At 44.9% G+C, this 15,301-nt stretch overlaps 1 protein-coding gene and 1 long non-coding RNA gene across 2 annotated transcripts in view; one reads left to right on the top strand and one right to left on the bottom strand.

Annotated features, from left to right (window-relative positions):
- The window catches only part of LOC144324950 (uncharacterized), a 35,027-nt gene extending 25,606 nt beyond the window's left edge, over positions 1 to 9,421 (bottom strand). The window contains exons 1-2 of the long non-coding RNA XR_013390256.1: positions 9,115 to 9,421; positions 2,667 to 2,766 (exon numbers count right to left, since the gene is read on the bottom strand). This is a non-coding gene — a long non-coding RNA (uncharacterized LOC144324950). The remainder of the gene's footprint in view (positions 1 to 2,666; positions 2,767 to 9,114) is intronic.
- ITGA4 (integrin subunit alpha 4) overlaps positions 7,643 to 15,301 on the top strand; it is a 53,267-nt gene continuing 45,608 nt past the window's right edge. The window contains exons 1-2 of the mRNA XM_028748219.2: positions 7,643 to 8,092; positions 9,213 to 9,334. Coding sequence (XP_028604052.2) covers positions 7,893 to 8,092; positions 9,213 to 9,334 — 322 coding nt within the window. The 5' untranslated portion in view covers positions 7,643 to 7,892. The remainder of the gene's footprint in view (positions 8,093 to 9,212; positions 9,335 to 15,301) is intronic.

Genomic DNA, 15,301 nt, shown 5'->3' with positions numbered 1-15,301 from the left:
CAGGAACAACTACCTCCAGCTTATACCAACGGGGTGATTTTCATTGACCTGGGCAGGCTCTACTGAAAAGAACCTGCATGCTTAATAAGGCAAACTTTTTGGCAGGCTGGGAAGTACAAGACAGCTCAGCAAACAGCAGGTGGGAAGAGTGCCTTGGTAAATGCGGCTTAAATCCAAGGTACTATTGTAGCCTTGATCAATGTAATGCCCTCTTTTTAATTAATACCATCTGTAGAGCACAGCTAACTAATTAGGCTCTGGGGCATTTGGTGGAGGAGATCTAGTATGCCCCATTTTGCGTGTGCCTTGAGTTGGCGTATCTTACTATACTAGGGGTACCGGAAAGGAAAAACAACAGCAGCAAAACCATGCTTTAAAACAAAGAGAAAGAGGGAACAAATGTCTGGAGCAAACCTCCAGTCTTTACTGACTAACCCTTCCAATAATATAAATCAGAGCACCTAAGGACAGCCCCATCAAATGCTTTATGAAATAATCTATTTTCCCCAAGCTGAACTAGCGTCCCCTGTCTTGCCTTGTCTCATTAAAGTATAATCTCACTGAGACTGGGAGTTTGTCCTCGCTGTAATTTGTTCCAGGTTGGGTTGTTGTGGCTTCGCAAAAAATGTTTGGGAAGAATCCACGTGTCCTTGTAGCATCCGAAAGGAGTCAGGGATCAGGCCATAATTCAAGGCTGCACACGCACACATTTTATTCTAGAATCAATGGAGATTGGGTACTTGTTTTTTCTATGTAGACCACACATAATCAAGATCAGTTGCATATATATTTTTGCCCCTGAAGGCACTTCTTGGGAAACTAGTTTGATTCTGAAAATAAAAGCTAATTGCAGATTGATTGTGTACGGTGTGTCCATTTGGAAACAGAGGAAGACAGATAAAGGTCATCCTGGCAATGGTGTGTGTGTGTGTGTGTGTGTGTGTGTGTGCATGTGTGTGTGCGTGTGCCTCCATGCCTCACCAATGATGTTGTGAGTTGGCATGTACCAAGATCGCAATCACAATTTCCTTCTTCGTTCACCTGGTGCATGTGGAGGGAGGAAAAGGTGTGGATACCTAATCAAGGTAAAGCTTTCCAAATGTGTATCAGGTAACTACAAGCACCCTTGTGGACAGTAGGACTTAGAATGTCTAAATTGAAAACAGCATGTTGAGGCTCCCTTATATTGAAAGCCAACAGAGGCAGGGGTGGGCTTGATTCTCTTATTATGGATGCCTTATTAGGATAAGGTTACCAGACGTCCCCGTTTCCCAGGGACAGTCCCCAGATTTACAAATCAGTCCCCTGACAAAATCCATCTATTTAGTAGGAAGTCGAAAAGTGTCCCCGGATTCATTGAAAAGAATCTGGTAACCTTATATTAAGAGAGTGGTTAGTACATGGATCACCCCACATTCATACTGCTGTCAGAAGGAAAAAGTGTCAGGAAAAAAAGGTCAGCAGAATTTCCCTTCCCCTAGAGAACAACATCTTCTCAGTGATGAAGTACTGCTATTTCCTTTCTGAAATAAATTTATGTAAACGTCTTTGCTTAGCGTTTTTGACAAAATTGCATCCACACTGGGAAATTACCCAGTTTCACAAGCATTGTGGTTTGAGGCAGTGCTGAATGAAGTTCAAGCATGCCATGCAGTTCCTCGCTGGAACAATGGGAATTGCATGTTGCATCTATAGTAAAATATACGTGAATAGTTTCTTGTGCAATTCCCCTTCAATGAAAGCAGAAGTAAAAGGACGAAAAGCCACACTGTGTTTCTTTCCAAATTTGGAAAATACCAGCAGCCTCTTCACTGCTGTTTCATTTTTCAGCTTAACCCTTCTTAAACCTCAGCTCTTGCAAATGTGTTGATTATACATGCTAGTTCAGAAAATTTCATACCGGGATTAGTTTCCCAAACCATAGGGGGACATCAGAGGAGACAGAAGAAACTTAATGCCCACAGCTGGAGACGCATAGACTGAATAGATAGATGATAGCTAAATAGATAGATAGATAGATAGATAGATAGATAGATAGATAGATAGATGATAGATGATAGATAGATAGATAGATAGATAGATAGATAGATAGATAGATGATAGATAGATAGATGATAGATAGATAGATAGATGATAGATAGATGATAGATAGATAGATAGATAGATAGATAGATAGATAGATGATAGATAGATAGATAGATGATAGATAGATATAGATACAGTATAGAGCCAATATAGTTTGATGATTATATTTGGTAAATATTGCTTAAGAGGGAGGCAGGGGACAGATCTCAAACATATGATTCATGGCAAATTGGGATAAGAGACAAATTTACATAGTCCCTTGCTTGGAGGTATATAGGTTACATTTGCAAATCCACTTTGCAGAGATAAGTAAAGGACTGAACAAATGATGAAAATGTAGGGATGAAAGAATGCATAATTTTCCATTCTTCTCTGTATTTGTCACATGCGGCATTGTTTCCATTCTGCTGCAGTTTGTTTGCTGTATTTATTGTTTTAGTTTTATTTATTAGATTTGACATCCAATATTGTTGCAGAATGGTGAAGGCTTCCTAAAATATTCTTCCTCTGTTACTAGGATCTTTAAGTCCTGCTCCCAAACCTCACTAAAACCTGTGGAATGGACAGTAAATACTTCTTACCTGCTGCAGGAAAAAGAATGGGTTGCCTTTCTGTCTGTCACTCCCCACTGATTCATTTAAGTAGCTACAGCCTTCTCCGCCCCAGGATCATCCAGGTAATCTGCAGTAATAAAAATAATATTAATAATAATTTTATAGGCAACAGAAAGAGCTTCTTAACACAGCACATAATTAGTATATGGAATTTGCTGCCACAAAGTTGGGTGATGGTTATCGACCGCTGTGTTCAGAGACAGCATCCTGCTAAATATTAGTTGCACCAGCAGCCTGAAATTGCCACTGCTTTACCCCAGTCACAGTGCCATGCAGGAAATCTGCAGCAATACTAGTGCTGCTATAAGGATAATCTAATTCTAGCCCAACCCCCTGCGACGCTGGACTCTTTCACCCAAAGTGGGGCTCAAACCTACAACCCTGAAATTAAGATGTTCATGCTCTGGTCTAGCAGCTCCTATGCAGCTGGAAGAATATTTCATTGAACCAAGCACTGGCAATGGGGCACATAGGTGTGTGTGGAGAATACTGACTGAGGTATTTCCCAAACTTTCACAGACTTTGAAGGCTCTGGACTTTGAAGAATAGTTTTGCAGAAGATCTTCACAAGCAATTGGTCAACAGTCCTTTTTATTATACATCGGATCTCACCCCAAACACACTGATGAATGAGGTGGCAAATATAAATTTTATGAATAAAAAGAAGAAGAAAGAGCTAAATCCAATAACTGGCAATTTCTTGCCTTTTATCTGCTTTCCTATTCAGTCTGATTTATTATATTCTCAGGCCTGTTACACATTTTATCACGTCTGTAAAATACCTGTAAGTTTAAAATAAAAGAGCATGCATCTTGGAAAGGCAGCGAAAGGAGAGCATATAAATGAGGGGGTTGGAATCATACTGGGGGGAAACATCGCTTTCATTAGGAAACCACAGAATAGAGTATTAGTGTGTGGGTGTTAAAATCCAATAACCCAGAAGGGAATTGAAAATGCATTTTTCAATCATGTGTACAGAAGTGCTTGCTGTTTTCCCCATCACATTCTGCAATCTGCAAAGCTTCTCTCTTGACTTTAATAATCCCATCTTCTAGTACCTGATGTTGCCATTTACTTTTCATCATAGGAGCCAACTCCTAGGGGCCAAAGCCCTTTCAGCCTCCCCATAAAATATTTTAGGGGGCCACCGCCCAAAAAAGTTGATGGATGTTGCCATTCAAATGGTCTGCGTGTTCCACATCTTGTGATCAGTTATGCAAGGCAGTGCTTACCTGCCCTCCCCCAATATTTTATTTAAGTTGGCACCCCTGCTGCTCATGAGACAGTCAGGACCAGGTATCCTTCATCTTCATCACCACCACCACCACCATCATCATCATCAGTATAATGAACAACGTATATGCAAACTCCATTCTGCAGACCCCCTAACAGTGTTAATACAAATAAGTCACACTAACAGGTTGATGCCAGTAGAAAAGAGCTAGCTCCCCACCCCCATTTCACAAACCACAGACACATTTTAAAAACTCGTTGTTTGGTTAAATACCATGGCTAAAGTTTCTGGGTGTGTTTGTATCAGAAATGTAGAAATGAAAGAGGAAGTGAAGCATCACTGAAGGTTACTGTGTAAGCACTTTCAGAAAGGATCACTGCTCAAACATGCTTTTTTCCTTTCCATTCTAAAAATTGCATAACTCAGATACAGCTATGAAGTTAAATCCCTGCAAGCTAGTTTCAAACTTTTACTACGCACACTGAGAGCAGGGAGGAGGAAATGCATATAACATCATACAAATATGAGCATTATCACCTAATATTCACGTTGGTGGTTTAGCATGATATATGGCAGCCTTTCCAAACCTGGGGTCCCCTGATGTTGTTAGACTACAACTCCCATCATTCCTAGCTAGCAGGACCGGTGCTCAGGGATGATGGGAGCTGTAGTCCAAAAAATCTGGGAACGCAAGGAGCTGTAGTCCAAAAAATCTGGGAACGCAATCCCTGCCTGTTTTAGCGCAGGGATAGAGAATTTGGGCCTTCCAGATGTTGCTAGACTGCTACTCCCATCGCCCAGTGGCATAGCATGGGTTGCCAGTGCCTGGGGCCATGCGGAGTGTGGAAGAGAAACAAATGGCATACGCATGTGCATTCAACTGCCTAACAGCATCCGCATTACAGCTGCAGAGATAAGAAGAGTTGTTCCGTTGTCTGGAGAGGTCACTTCCTGGTCTGCAGGGAGAAGCTGTTTTCAATGGAACCCAGTGCCAGAAGCACACAGTTGTATTAAGGGAGCACCGGACATTGAAATTTGGTGCCCCTTACAATTTTACACCCGGGGCAACCACCCCTGTGTCCCTCTAATGCCACGCCACTACCATTGCCCCTGACCATTGCCCATGCTTGCTGGAGGTAGATGAAAGTTTGACTCCAGCAAAATATGGAGGACGTCACACTGGCCGGCCCTAGCTTGGTGTTACGCCAATAGTCTTTCCTTAAGGGATTCCTTCATACTGGCAGCCGGCCACTTTCCATGCAGCAGCAGTGTGTCTGTGAATGACACAACCACACAAGTGATGGATCTGGGTTGCCGCTTGGTCCCCCACCCACCGTTTCTCAGTTTGCACATTTACCGCAGCCACATGAGACAACATCACAGGGAAGCAGTTGCAATGCAGTTGGGTGGATGTGTGAAGGGTGGGGAACATTTCCTCACCAGGGCTGTGCATTGACAGCTATGCATATGGCAAGAACTACTGAACTCAAGTTAGGGCCGTGGGAACCTTACATGATGGTGGCCTGCTGGGTGAATTCAGACGATGCATTGATTAATTGATTGATTGATTGATTGATTACTGTATTTTAATATTTTGTTGGAAGCTGCCCAGAGTGGCTGGGGAGGCCCAGCCAGATGGACAGGGTATAAATAAATAAATAAATATAATAATAATAATAATAATAATAATAATAATAATAATAATAATAATGGATTGCATTTCTATTCTGCCTCTCCTCAAGGATCTCAAGGTGGCATGCATGGTTCTTGCCCGCTGTATTCTCACAGCAACCCTGTGAGGTACGTCAGGCTGAGAAATAGACACTGGCTCAAGGTCACATGGTGAGATTCATAGCAGAGTGGGGATTTTAACCTGAGTCTGTCCTCATCCTAATTCAGCACCCACAGGAGCCAATTTATGGGGTGGGTGTGTGTGAAAGCCGTGGCTCAGCTGAGGAGGCTGCAAACATTTTGCCATGCATCTACACAGAGAGATCAGAAGATGCAGGAGAATTTTAAAAAATGCTTCCCACTTCTTGGCAGCCTATTGCCGCTTTTATCTAGTTGTTAGATTACAGGTCCTCTGTGCTAAATTACTGCTTGGTGATGGTAAGGTTGGTTCTCAGGCACTATGATTCCTGAATTCTCCATTTCAGATTTGTTCCTTTTCATGAAAGCGATCTCACGTTTAGTTCTGTGATGCCACCCCACCTTTCCTTATTCACTGTATACGAAGCCCAACATCTTTGAAAATTAGATAGGACTTGTGCAAAACACATGCAATTAAGACGAATGTAAATAAAGATGCAGTGGGGTTTTTGTGTGTCTGCCTTTTTTCAAAGCATAGGTATGAGGTAAATCCTATGAATTTTCCTTGGGGAAAACTGAATTCCATTGAGTTAAACTGGGCTGTTTTTAGGATAGTTCAGTAGTAGCACGCTCATACTCCAGAATATGTGATATATTAAAGGTAAAGGTACCCCTGCCCGTACGGGCCAGTCTTGACAGACTCTAGGGTTGTGCACCCATCTCACTCAAGAGGCCGGGAGCCAGCGCTGTCCGGAGACACTTCCGGGTCACGTGGCCAGCGTGACATCGCTGCTCTGGCGGGCCAGAGCCGCACACGGAAACGCCGTTTACCTTCCCGCTAGTAAGCAGTCCCTATTTATCTACTTGCACCTGGGAGTGCTTTCGAACTGCTAGGTTGGCAGGCGCTGGGACCGAACAACGGGAGCACACCCCGCCGCGGGGATTCGAACCGCTGACCTTTCGATCGGCAAGCCCTAGGCGCTGAGGCTTTTACCCACAGCACCACCCGTGTTCCTGATGTGATATATTACATCTCAGCAAAATGCCCCCACCCCAAAAACAAAACAAAAGTCGGGTAACTTTTTATGCATTGTCTTGATACAGTAACTTTAAAAAAAAAAAAATTCTTCTGCTAGCATTAGAGATAGACAGCATTGGCCACAATTTTTTATCACTAAGAACTGGGGTTGTGGCTCTTGTTACCCTGATATCACAGTGCCTCCTGTTGGGAGAGAATATTCTTTACCTTTCTACAGTACTTCTTGTAAACACAAGATTCTTTTCGCTATAGATGCAGCACTAAAAGAACCATCTACCATTGCTCCTTCATGCTTCATCATGGGAACTGGGAGCTGTTGAACGGGAGTCTCTGACACAGCTGCTGCTACAGCAGCAGCACTACTCAAAAGGTTGTGGAAAGCAGTGCTAAATTGCTGGGTCCCTTCCAGCTCAGCTGGCAGGAGCCTGAGACTCTTATTCTCAGAGCTGTGGGTTCGAGGCCCAGGTCGGTCAGAAGATCCCTGCATTGCAAGGGGTCTACAACTCTATATGAAACTTTGAGAGCTTCTGTCTCACGTGGGTTTCCCCCCGCCCCTTCCCTTATTTCCCACGCTTCTTTCCCCCAGTGTCTTCTTCTTCTTCTGCGGGGCTATTTCCTGCAGCTCCCCCCCCCCCGCCGCCCCACTCCTCGTTTCAGCCAATGACTGCCCCTTCCTTCGGGTCGTCCGCCTGTCTCCCAAGCCCCGTCTGCGGCCAAGCTCCCCTCTCACCCCCCCCCCCCGGACTCGCATCCGCATTCCGAGCATCTGCTAATTGGTCGCAGCTGGCGGGACAACACCCCAGCCACTCTCGGGTTGACTCCGCCAGCGCCCCCTACAGCATTTCGCAGGTAGCCGCGCTCCCACGCCCCCCCCCACCCCCATATCAGCTGCAATAGCGACAGGCAGGCCGCCCTGCGCGCTCCGCTTAACTTTTCCCGCCTCGCCCATATACATAGCCCAGCCAGCCGTCGAGCAGCGCCGAGGAGAGTTCCCGCCCCGTTTTGACTTTGAGGGAGTTTTCCCCAGTTTGCTAGGGGGGGGGGAGCAAGCCCACTCTCTTGCCCTGCCTCAGCTGCCTCCCCTCCAAATATATATTTTTCTTAAACTGTGATGAGGGTTGCTTGGAGAGAGTCGGAAGAGGGCTTTCTTTCCTCGACGGGGGCTGCCCGGTTGCTTCTGCTCCTGGGCTGCTGCGCGATGGGCGGGCAGCCCTACAACCTGGACCCGCGGAGCGCGCTCGTCTTCCCGGGTCAGAACGGGACACTATTCGGTTATTCGGTGCTGCTGCACAGCGTGGGAAGCAGCAGATGGTGAGTTAGGGAGGGTGGGCGTGGGAGGGTCTCTCCCTCCCTCTTCTTAGGACGACCACCCTCGACGTGTCTCCTCGGAGGTTTAGGACTTCTGAATCCAGCAGGGTTTTACTCCCAGGTTCATAGAACTGTGGGAGTTGGAAGGGGGTGACGAGGGTCATCTAGTCTGACCCCGCGCAATGCAGGGGTCTTTCTGCCCCTACGTGGGACTTGAACTCGCAACCCTGAGGTTAAGAGTCTCCTGCTCTATTCTCTGAGCTGTCCAGGTTTAAGGACGGCAGCGCTTCTTGGGGAGAAGTTTCTTCCACGGACTTCTGTCGTTGTATTTCGCCAATTTAAAATAATAGCTCGTGACAAGGTCGGAAAGTTTTAGGAATGCAGCGGCGGATTACCAAATAGGCAGGGTGGGCCTTTTGGGGGGCCCCACAACAAACGGATTGTGTCATAAAATTGGTTTATTAAAATGGTTGGCTGGTAAAATAAAATAAGTATTAGGAGTTCATTTGAAAAGGGGCCCCTGATATTTCAACTGCCTAGGGGCCTCCACAGGGTTTGTGATCTGGCACTCAGCAAATGTTGCACCCCTTCTCCTCTCGCACCTTGTAGTGAGGAGCCAAGAGCGTGTCTTGGTTGTGTTTTTCTCATAGGTCTCAAGCATGGACGAAAGCGGGGGGGGGGGCAGCTGCCCCTCTAAAAAAAATCAAGTAAAAAGATAAAAATGCTTAACTAAAAGTAGAAATTATAGAAAGGTTTTTGCTGAGCAATTGGGGTCAAAAGGGAATAATTTAAAACAACTGTTGTTGAGACATTGCATTCGGAATCTGCTAGACAGAGCCAGGCAGAGAAGGATGATGGGTGGGTGCCCCCCCAAAACATAAATCCTGGTCTCAAGCTACCCTCTGAGGTGCAGATTTTTTTCTGGCTTGCCCCCCCCCCCTCCAAATATAGGATCCTGGTAGTCAGAGGCGCTTCAGTGTTTCTATGCACCATGAGGACTACAGGCGCTAATTTTAAACTCGTACCTCTGTTGTTCCCCAAGGGGATTGTCACTGAGTCTGCAGTTGGTTGGATCCACTTGCCATTAGTTTAGCCTTGCTTTTCTTTTGCTTCCTTCCCCCAGGCTTGTAGTGGGTGCTCCGAAAGCCAGCTGGCTTACAAACAGCTCCGTGGTGAATCCAGGGGCGGTTTTCCGATGCCAAATTGGGAATAATCCTGGGAGAGACTGCGAAATACTCCAATTGGGTGAGTGGAAGTGACCCTCTCAGTGACTTGGCCATTGTTGGCAGCCACACGGGATGACCCCAGCTTTGGTGAAGCTCTTCGGAAATCCTTACCGTATTGCACTGTTCCTTATTTCCATCTGTCCTCGCTCAGTAACGTCTCCAAAGTCCTGAAATGATAAAGGAGTTATTGAAGACTCATTTCTTTTTCTTTCTTCTCCTCCTCCCTGCTCCTGAGAAAGTGGGATGTCCACTTGCCGGTTGTAATTGCGAGATCGGCACAAGACAAGTTTACTTTTCCACCTTAATTTATTTCATCAGTATTCAAAGATGATGGCTTTCCTTGCTGAATATGCAGAGAATGATGCGTCTCCCTTTTATGACACATCAGCTCTCAGTTTGTTTATATTCCTCTACATCCTTTTGTTTAAAAAAAAGAAATAATTGCAGCTTATTAATTTAATGTTTGCATGGCACTTCCTCCAAGAAGGTGCCCAATGCCAAGTAAAAATGGAGCTCAAGTAAGAGTGAAAGAACAACAAGCCGTGAAATCCTAAACATGTTTAATTGCAAGGCAGTCTCACCGCAATCAATGGGACTTGCTCTCTAGTTGTGTTCTTAAAAACCTTGAAAATGAAATAAAAGCCAGCAAGTCAAAATGCAGGTAATTCTTTTGTATCAAGCAGCTGGGCTTAACAGCATTCACAGGAAAACCAACAACATGATATGGTCCGTGAAGTGTAGAATTCAGCGTGCTTAAGCCCATTGAAATCAAAGGGGTTATGTTTACCTAGCTGCCTTTTAATGTGTCTGTTCTAAGAAGGGCTGACTCATTTAAAATTGCCAACCACCAAAATATCGTTTTTGTCTGTTTGCAGATGGAAAGTGAGTTTGCTGTTTTAAGACCGAGTTAGCTGTCCGGACTAAAAATGATACTTGAAAACCTTATGCATTGTGTGGTTTCCCGCCTTTTGCTCCCAACACTCACGGAGCGCTTATTCATAATCTTGTGGAAGCCTAGCCTTTTAAGGCATTGTAGCAACAAGAGTCCAAGAACTTTGGAGCCAATGCCGTTTATAATGACAGTCACGGACGAGAGAAATGGGGAAACCCCATGTACTTCAAAGTGTGTGGGAAGAAGTGTTTAGATTGGAGAAAAATTCTCTTGCATAAATACATCCCATTCCTTGTGGATAAATTAGCTGAGGAATGCTGTCACACTGTAGTTTTGTAGAAAATGGAGTCATTCAAGAAAAAGGGTCACAGGGAGTGTTTTGGCTCCAGGCTCTTTACTGAATACAGTGCACTGTTGCAAACTTGTGTGCTGATGATTTGAAGACTAGATGAAAGGTTCTTCTCCAGTTAAGGATTCCTTAACATCTTGTGGCCACGACATCGAGTGGTAACATGCATGTGTGAAGGAACCAGTACAGAGAGAGAGAGCTCAGGTGCAGTACTTTTCAGTGGACCTGGTTCACAGATTTGCATCGCTTCCAATTTATGAAGGAAATAAGTTATATAAGTGGAACGATTGGCCATAGCTCATGCAGAAGTTCTTGGGTTCAATTGCCAGCATCTTCAGCTAGGATTTGGAAGCCCGAAGGGTCAGAGTAGGCAATGCTGAGTCAGATGGACCAATTATCTGACTTTGTATAAGGTAGGTTGCTAAGATCCTGTGATGTGTGAAGCATTCCCAGGAAGAGACCATTTACTGAGGTAGGTTGAGGCACGGAGAGAATGCGCAAGCTTCTTAAGCATGCTGGTACTCTCTTTCCAAATGCTGCACCCTTGACATCAATTTTTGTTGTAACAGTAAAAGAGACCATCTTGAAATCCATGCGGCTGGAACAAAACCTGAACAGTTTATCCTGTGAAGGATAATCTTGTGATGTGTTGTGCCATGTATCCATGCAAGCAGATTTCTCTTCCACTTAAAATAAATCCCTGGGGACATTTTCGCTGCACTGCTGAGCAACAGCTCTCGTTTGTGTTTCTTGTTACTTGATGAATGGTAGCTGGCTGTGTGAATGGACTTCATACCATTCCTCTTGTCCAGATTCACCCTTGTATTGTTCTTCTGCACGTGCTGCCCACATGTGCAAAGTGCAGCGTTTTGATCCCTACTGACAGCCTCAGCCTCCCATGCTTACTCATGACTAGATCAGTTGTCAGTGGAAGGACGTTGTCCCACGTCACATTAAGCAAGTCCCTTCTCCATAGAACAACAACAACAATAATTTATTATTTATACCCCACCCATCTGGCTGGGTTTCCCCAGCCACTCTGGGCAGCTTCCAACAAAATATTAAAATACAGTGGTCTGTTAAACATTAAAAGCTTCCCTAAACAGGCTGGATTTCAAGATAGGTTTCCCAGCCTGACATCTTAAGGGTCAGACTAAGGTGTTCATATGTAAGCAGCAGAGACTTGTGTAAGCTGATCTAACTTGCCACTTGAACGTAAAAGGCTGGGGAGAATATTCATATCCCTACTGCTTACAGGGCGCCCTCTCTTGCTCAAGCTCCTGGTGACACACTTCTTTGTGATGCCTGTCCAGGGATGGTAGGGAAGCTGGTACTTCATTTTTGCAGAATCAAACTGAGAAACGTAGTGCTAGTCAGGGTCGCCACTGTGGATGTGGGGCTTCATTCCCTTCTGTAGTGTTCATGTCTCTGTCAATTCAGGCCCTGGGCTTCAGCAAGCCTCTGGACACAATGCTTTCGGTATGCCACCTTACTGAGTGAGCCTCCCTCCACATCTATGCTTTTGCAACCAACTATTCATTTTTCAATAGATGATGTTGGACTTTCCCATCACTTCCAGCCAGTGGGACCAAGAATGATGGGCATTGCATTGGCTACACCCCCGACTTGGCATCTTTGGGGTCCAATCCGCACAGCTGCCCAGAGTGGAAGAGGAGGCTGTCGTTCCTGCTACTTGCTCCTGTTCCTGTTTACTTGGCTTTTCAGTGGAGACAAGTGAGCAGGCAGCATTAGCAAGGAGGTCCGTGGCCAGGGGTTGGTGATAAGCTCCCTGCTTATTCCACCCTGTGGGATGGGCCTTGATGCCAACCCCTGATCGCCATTGCAGGGTTAACGGTCTCTCTACACATTCACTTCTTTCAAAAAGCAGCAAATACTTAGTTCTTGACCCAGCAAGGACCCAAATACTGGGGCTACACTAGCAATGGATTTTATCTGTCATGAAGCATGTTTGAGTTGGAACTGTTCTCTGATCGGCAATGTAATAACGAGCTTCAAACATTGTTCATGAAAACTGCATTCCCCAAGAATAATTTATAAGTGTTCTGTTGCTCCTTAGCTCAAATAGAGAAAAACAGAGTTCTGTGTTCTGATGATTGTTGGCTACTAGGAAGTCTGTATACCTGCAGGCCTTAGATCCCAGGCACTTTCAGATAACTGAATTGAGCACTGAACTATTTCACCCATGCCTGTGAAATGCGGAATTTATCTTTGTGGGGACAAAAAAGGGACCATGGTATACCCAATTGTCTAGTGGTGCAGTGATAAAACCGCTAGCACATCTGGGAAGCTAAGCAGGGTCTGATATGGTTTCAAACTGGATGGGGAACAACATGTTGACATGCCTGCATTATGGGGGGGTGGGTTTACTAGATGACTCTTGGGGTCCCTTTCCAAATAATCATGCAAATTCAGAACTAACAACTGGAGAACCTGTAAAGGCCAGTGGTGGAGGAGAGCCCCCCATCATCCCTAAGCCCCTGGGACTTGGTTTGGTTGGTCCTCAGGGGCCACCTCATTTGCTGAGCTTCCTGAGGTCACATGGCAAGCTGCCATTCCATGGAGAGGAATTCCAGCTTACTTTGTGCCAACCAGACCAAGCAGTCAGGCTAGCTGTCCCTCCACCCACGTCTGTCTACATGGCAGCTATCATTATGTCCCTAAATGATGCCAAATTATGTTGCCCATCAACTTTGGATTTTTAATCTGGCTGCTCCTCCACCTGCCACAGTTGTGGTGAAATAAAAACAGCAAATTTTGACCAGTTAGAATGTTTGCAGGCCATCCTGACCCTAAAACAATAGGGAAGGGATTGTTAGCATACTCAACCCCCACCCACTTGTACCAAATCTGCCTTCCTGGGTCTGAAGATTTGATTTATTATAAACAACAAATAAAGAAAACATAATAGAACATCACAAATGCAGCACAAATTATTATTATTATTATTATTATTATTATTATTTATTTATTTATTTATTTATTTATTTATTCCCTGCCCACTCTGGGCGGCTTTCAAAAAAATATTAAAATACCATAATACATCAAACATTAAAAGCTTCCCTAAACAGGGCTGCCTTCAGATGTCTTCTAAAAGTCTAAATCATATAGAAGAATATACAAATCGCCAGTAAAACTGTTACAATCCGTAAAACATCATCGACTGAACAACTAAAGCAGTACAATTGCAACAAAGTTCATATTGTAGGCTTCACAAAGTACTACAGCATTCATAATAAAATAACAGCAACAACGTTAACAAAATAGCACCCAGAAATAAACAAAGCACTGCAAAATTCATACACACTCTCTCTCCCCACCCCCATGACTCATAACCTTTCACTCTATTCATTCAGTTCATTATTGATGACCCCAAATTGGGGCTTAAGGTGCAGAAACAGGATAGGTGGGTAACCGCCTGATGCCAAAATGCTCCACAGCCCTGCAATGACCTGCGTGGGGTTGTTTAAATACTCAAGCCTCTCACCCTTTCAAATTCACCAGTCCCAGAGCAACAGGATCCTTTTAACCAATTGTAGCTTCCCCATTGGCCATGTCTCACATGCTGCCCCCACCTGGCAACAAGTGCTTGGATGAAGGGCCCCTTTGCAGCAGAAAAATCTGTCCATTTCCCCAAACATTTCACAGTCTTTATCTTGCATGCACCTAACTGCTAGCTCCCAAACCAAGCTTCCAAAGAATTAGCCAGTTAACCTGTTACGTTATTTTTAATTACTAGGAGCAGGGAGAGAGACTGAGAGAAAAGTTGTTTCCATTTTAAAGTTCTGAATTCCTTTGTGATCTTAGAAACAACTAGTATTTTAAATGTCTGGGCTGAAGATTTGCAGTGCAACACTCTGTGTGTCTACTCGGAAGTAAGCTCAATTGAGTTTAATGGGATTTATTCCCAAGTAAATTTGTGTGGGTTAGATAATTGTGCAGCCTTATACATAGCATGGGGACGCGGGTGGCGCTGTGGGTAAAACCTCAGTGCCTAGGACTTGCCGATCATATGGTCGGCGGTTCGAATCCCTGCGGTGGGGTGAGCTCCCGTCGTTCGGTCCCAGCTCCTGCCCACCTAACAGTTCTAAAGCACTCTTAAGTGCAAGTAGATAAATAGGGACCGCTTTCTAGCAGGAAGGTAAACGGCGTTTCTGTGTGCTGCGCTGGTGCTGGCTCACCAGCTGCACCTTAGTAACGCTGGCCACGTGACCCGGAAGTGTCTTCGGACGACGCCGGCTCACGGCCTCTAGAGCGAGATGAGCACGCAACCCTATAGAGTCGGACACGACTGGCCCGTACGGGCAGGGGTACCTTTACCTTTATACATAGCATGTGAAAGAAGCACTCCAGTAAAAAGTGAAAAACATGGAAATATAGTCATGCCTATTGAAATAAATTGTTTTCTAAATGGCTGCGAAGCTGGAGGCATTTTTAATTCTATGAGAAGCATGATCTTGCCTTGTTGTCAGAGCCATATAGTTCATCTGTCTGCCTTTTGGGTGGAAGTCATCCTGCTTAAACCACAAACTTAGATATATTTGTTAGATAAGCCTCCACACATTTCCTTGGACCAGGCCGTGATGCTGCTGAGCTGAAACAGATGTGAGGCAAGCTATTTAAATTAAAGTGCAGTAAAGCATTAGCATGTGATTGTGTGCATTTATATGCATGTATATGTGTGCATGCATGTGTGTCTGTGTGCAAGTCTCCCCCCCCACCTCCCC

Source organism: Podarcis muralis, chromosome 1, assembly GCF_964188315.1.
Source record: "Podarcis muralis chromosome 1, rPodMur119.hap1.1, whole genome shotgun sequence".
Lineage (NCBI taxonomy): Eukaryota > Metazoa > Chordata > Lepidosauria > Squamata > Lacertidae > Podarcis > Podarcis muralis.
Note: the sequence above shows the minus strand (reverse complement) of the source record. Positions and strands in the feature narration are given on the sequence as shown.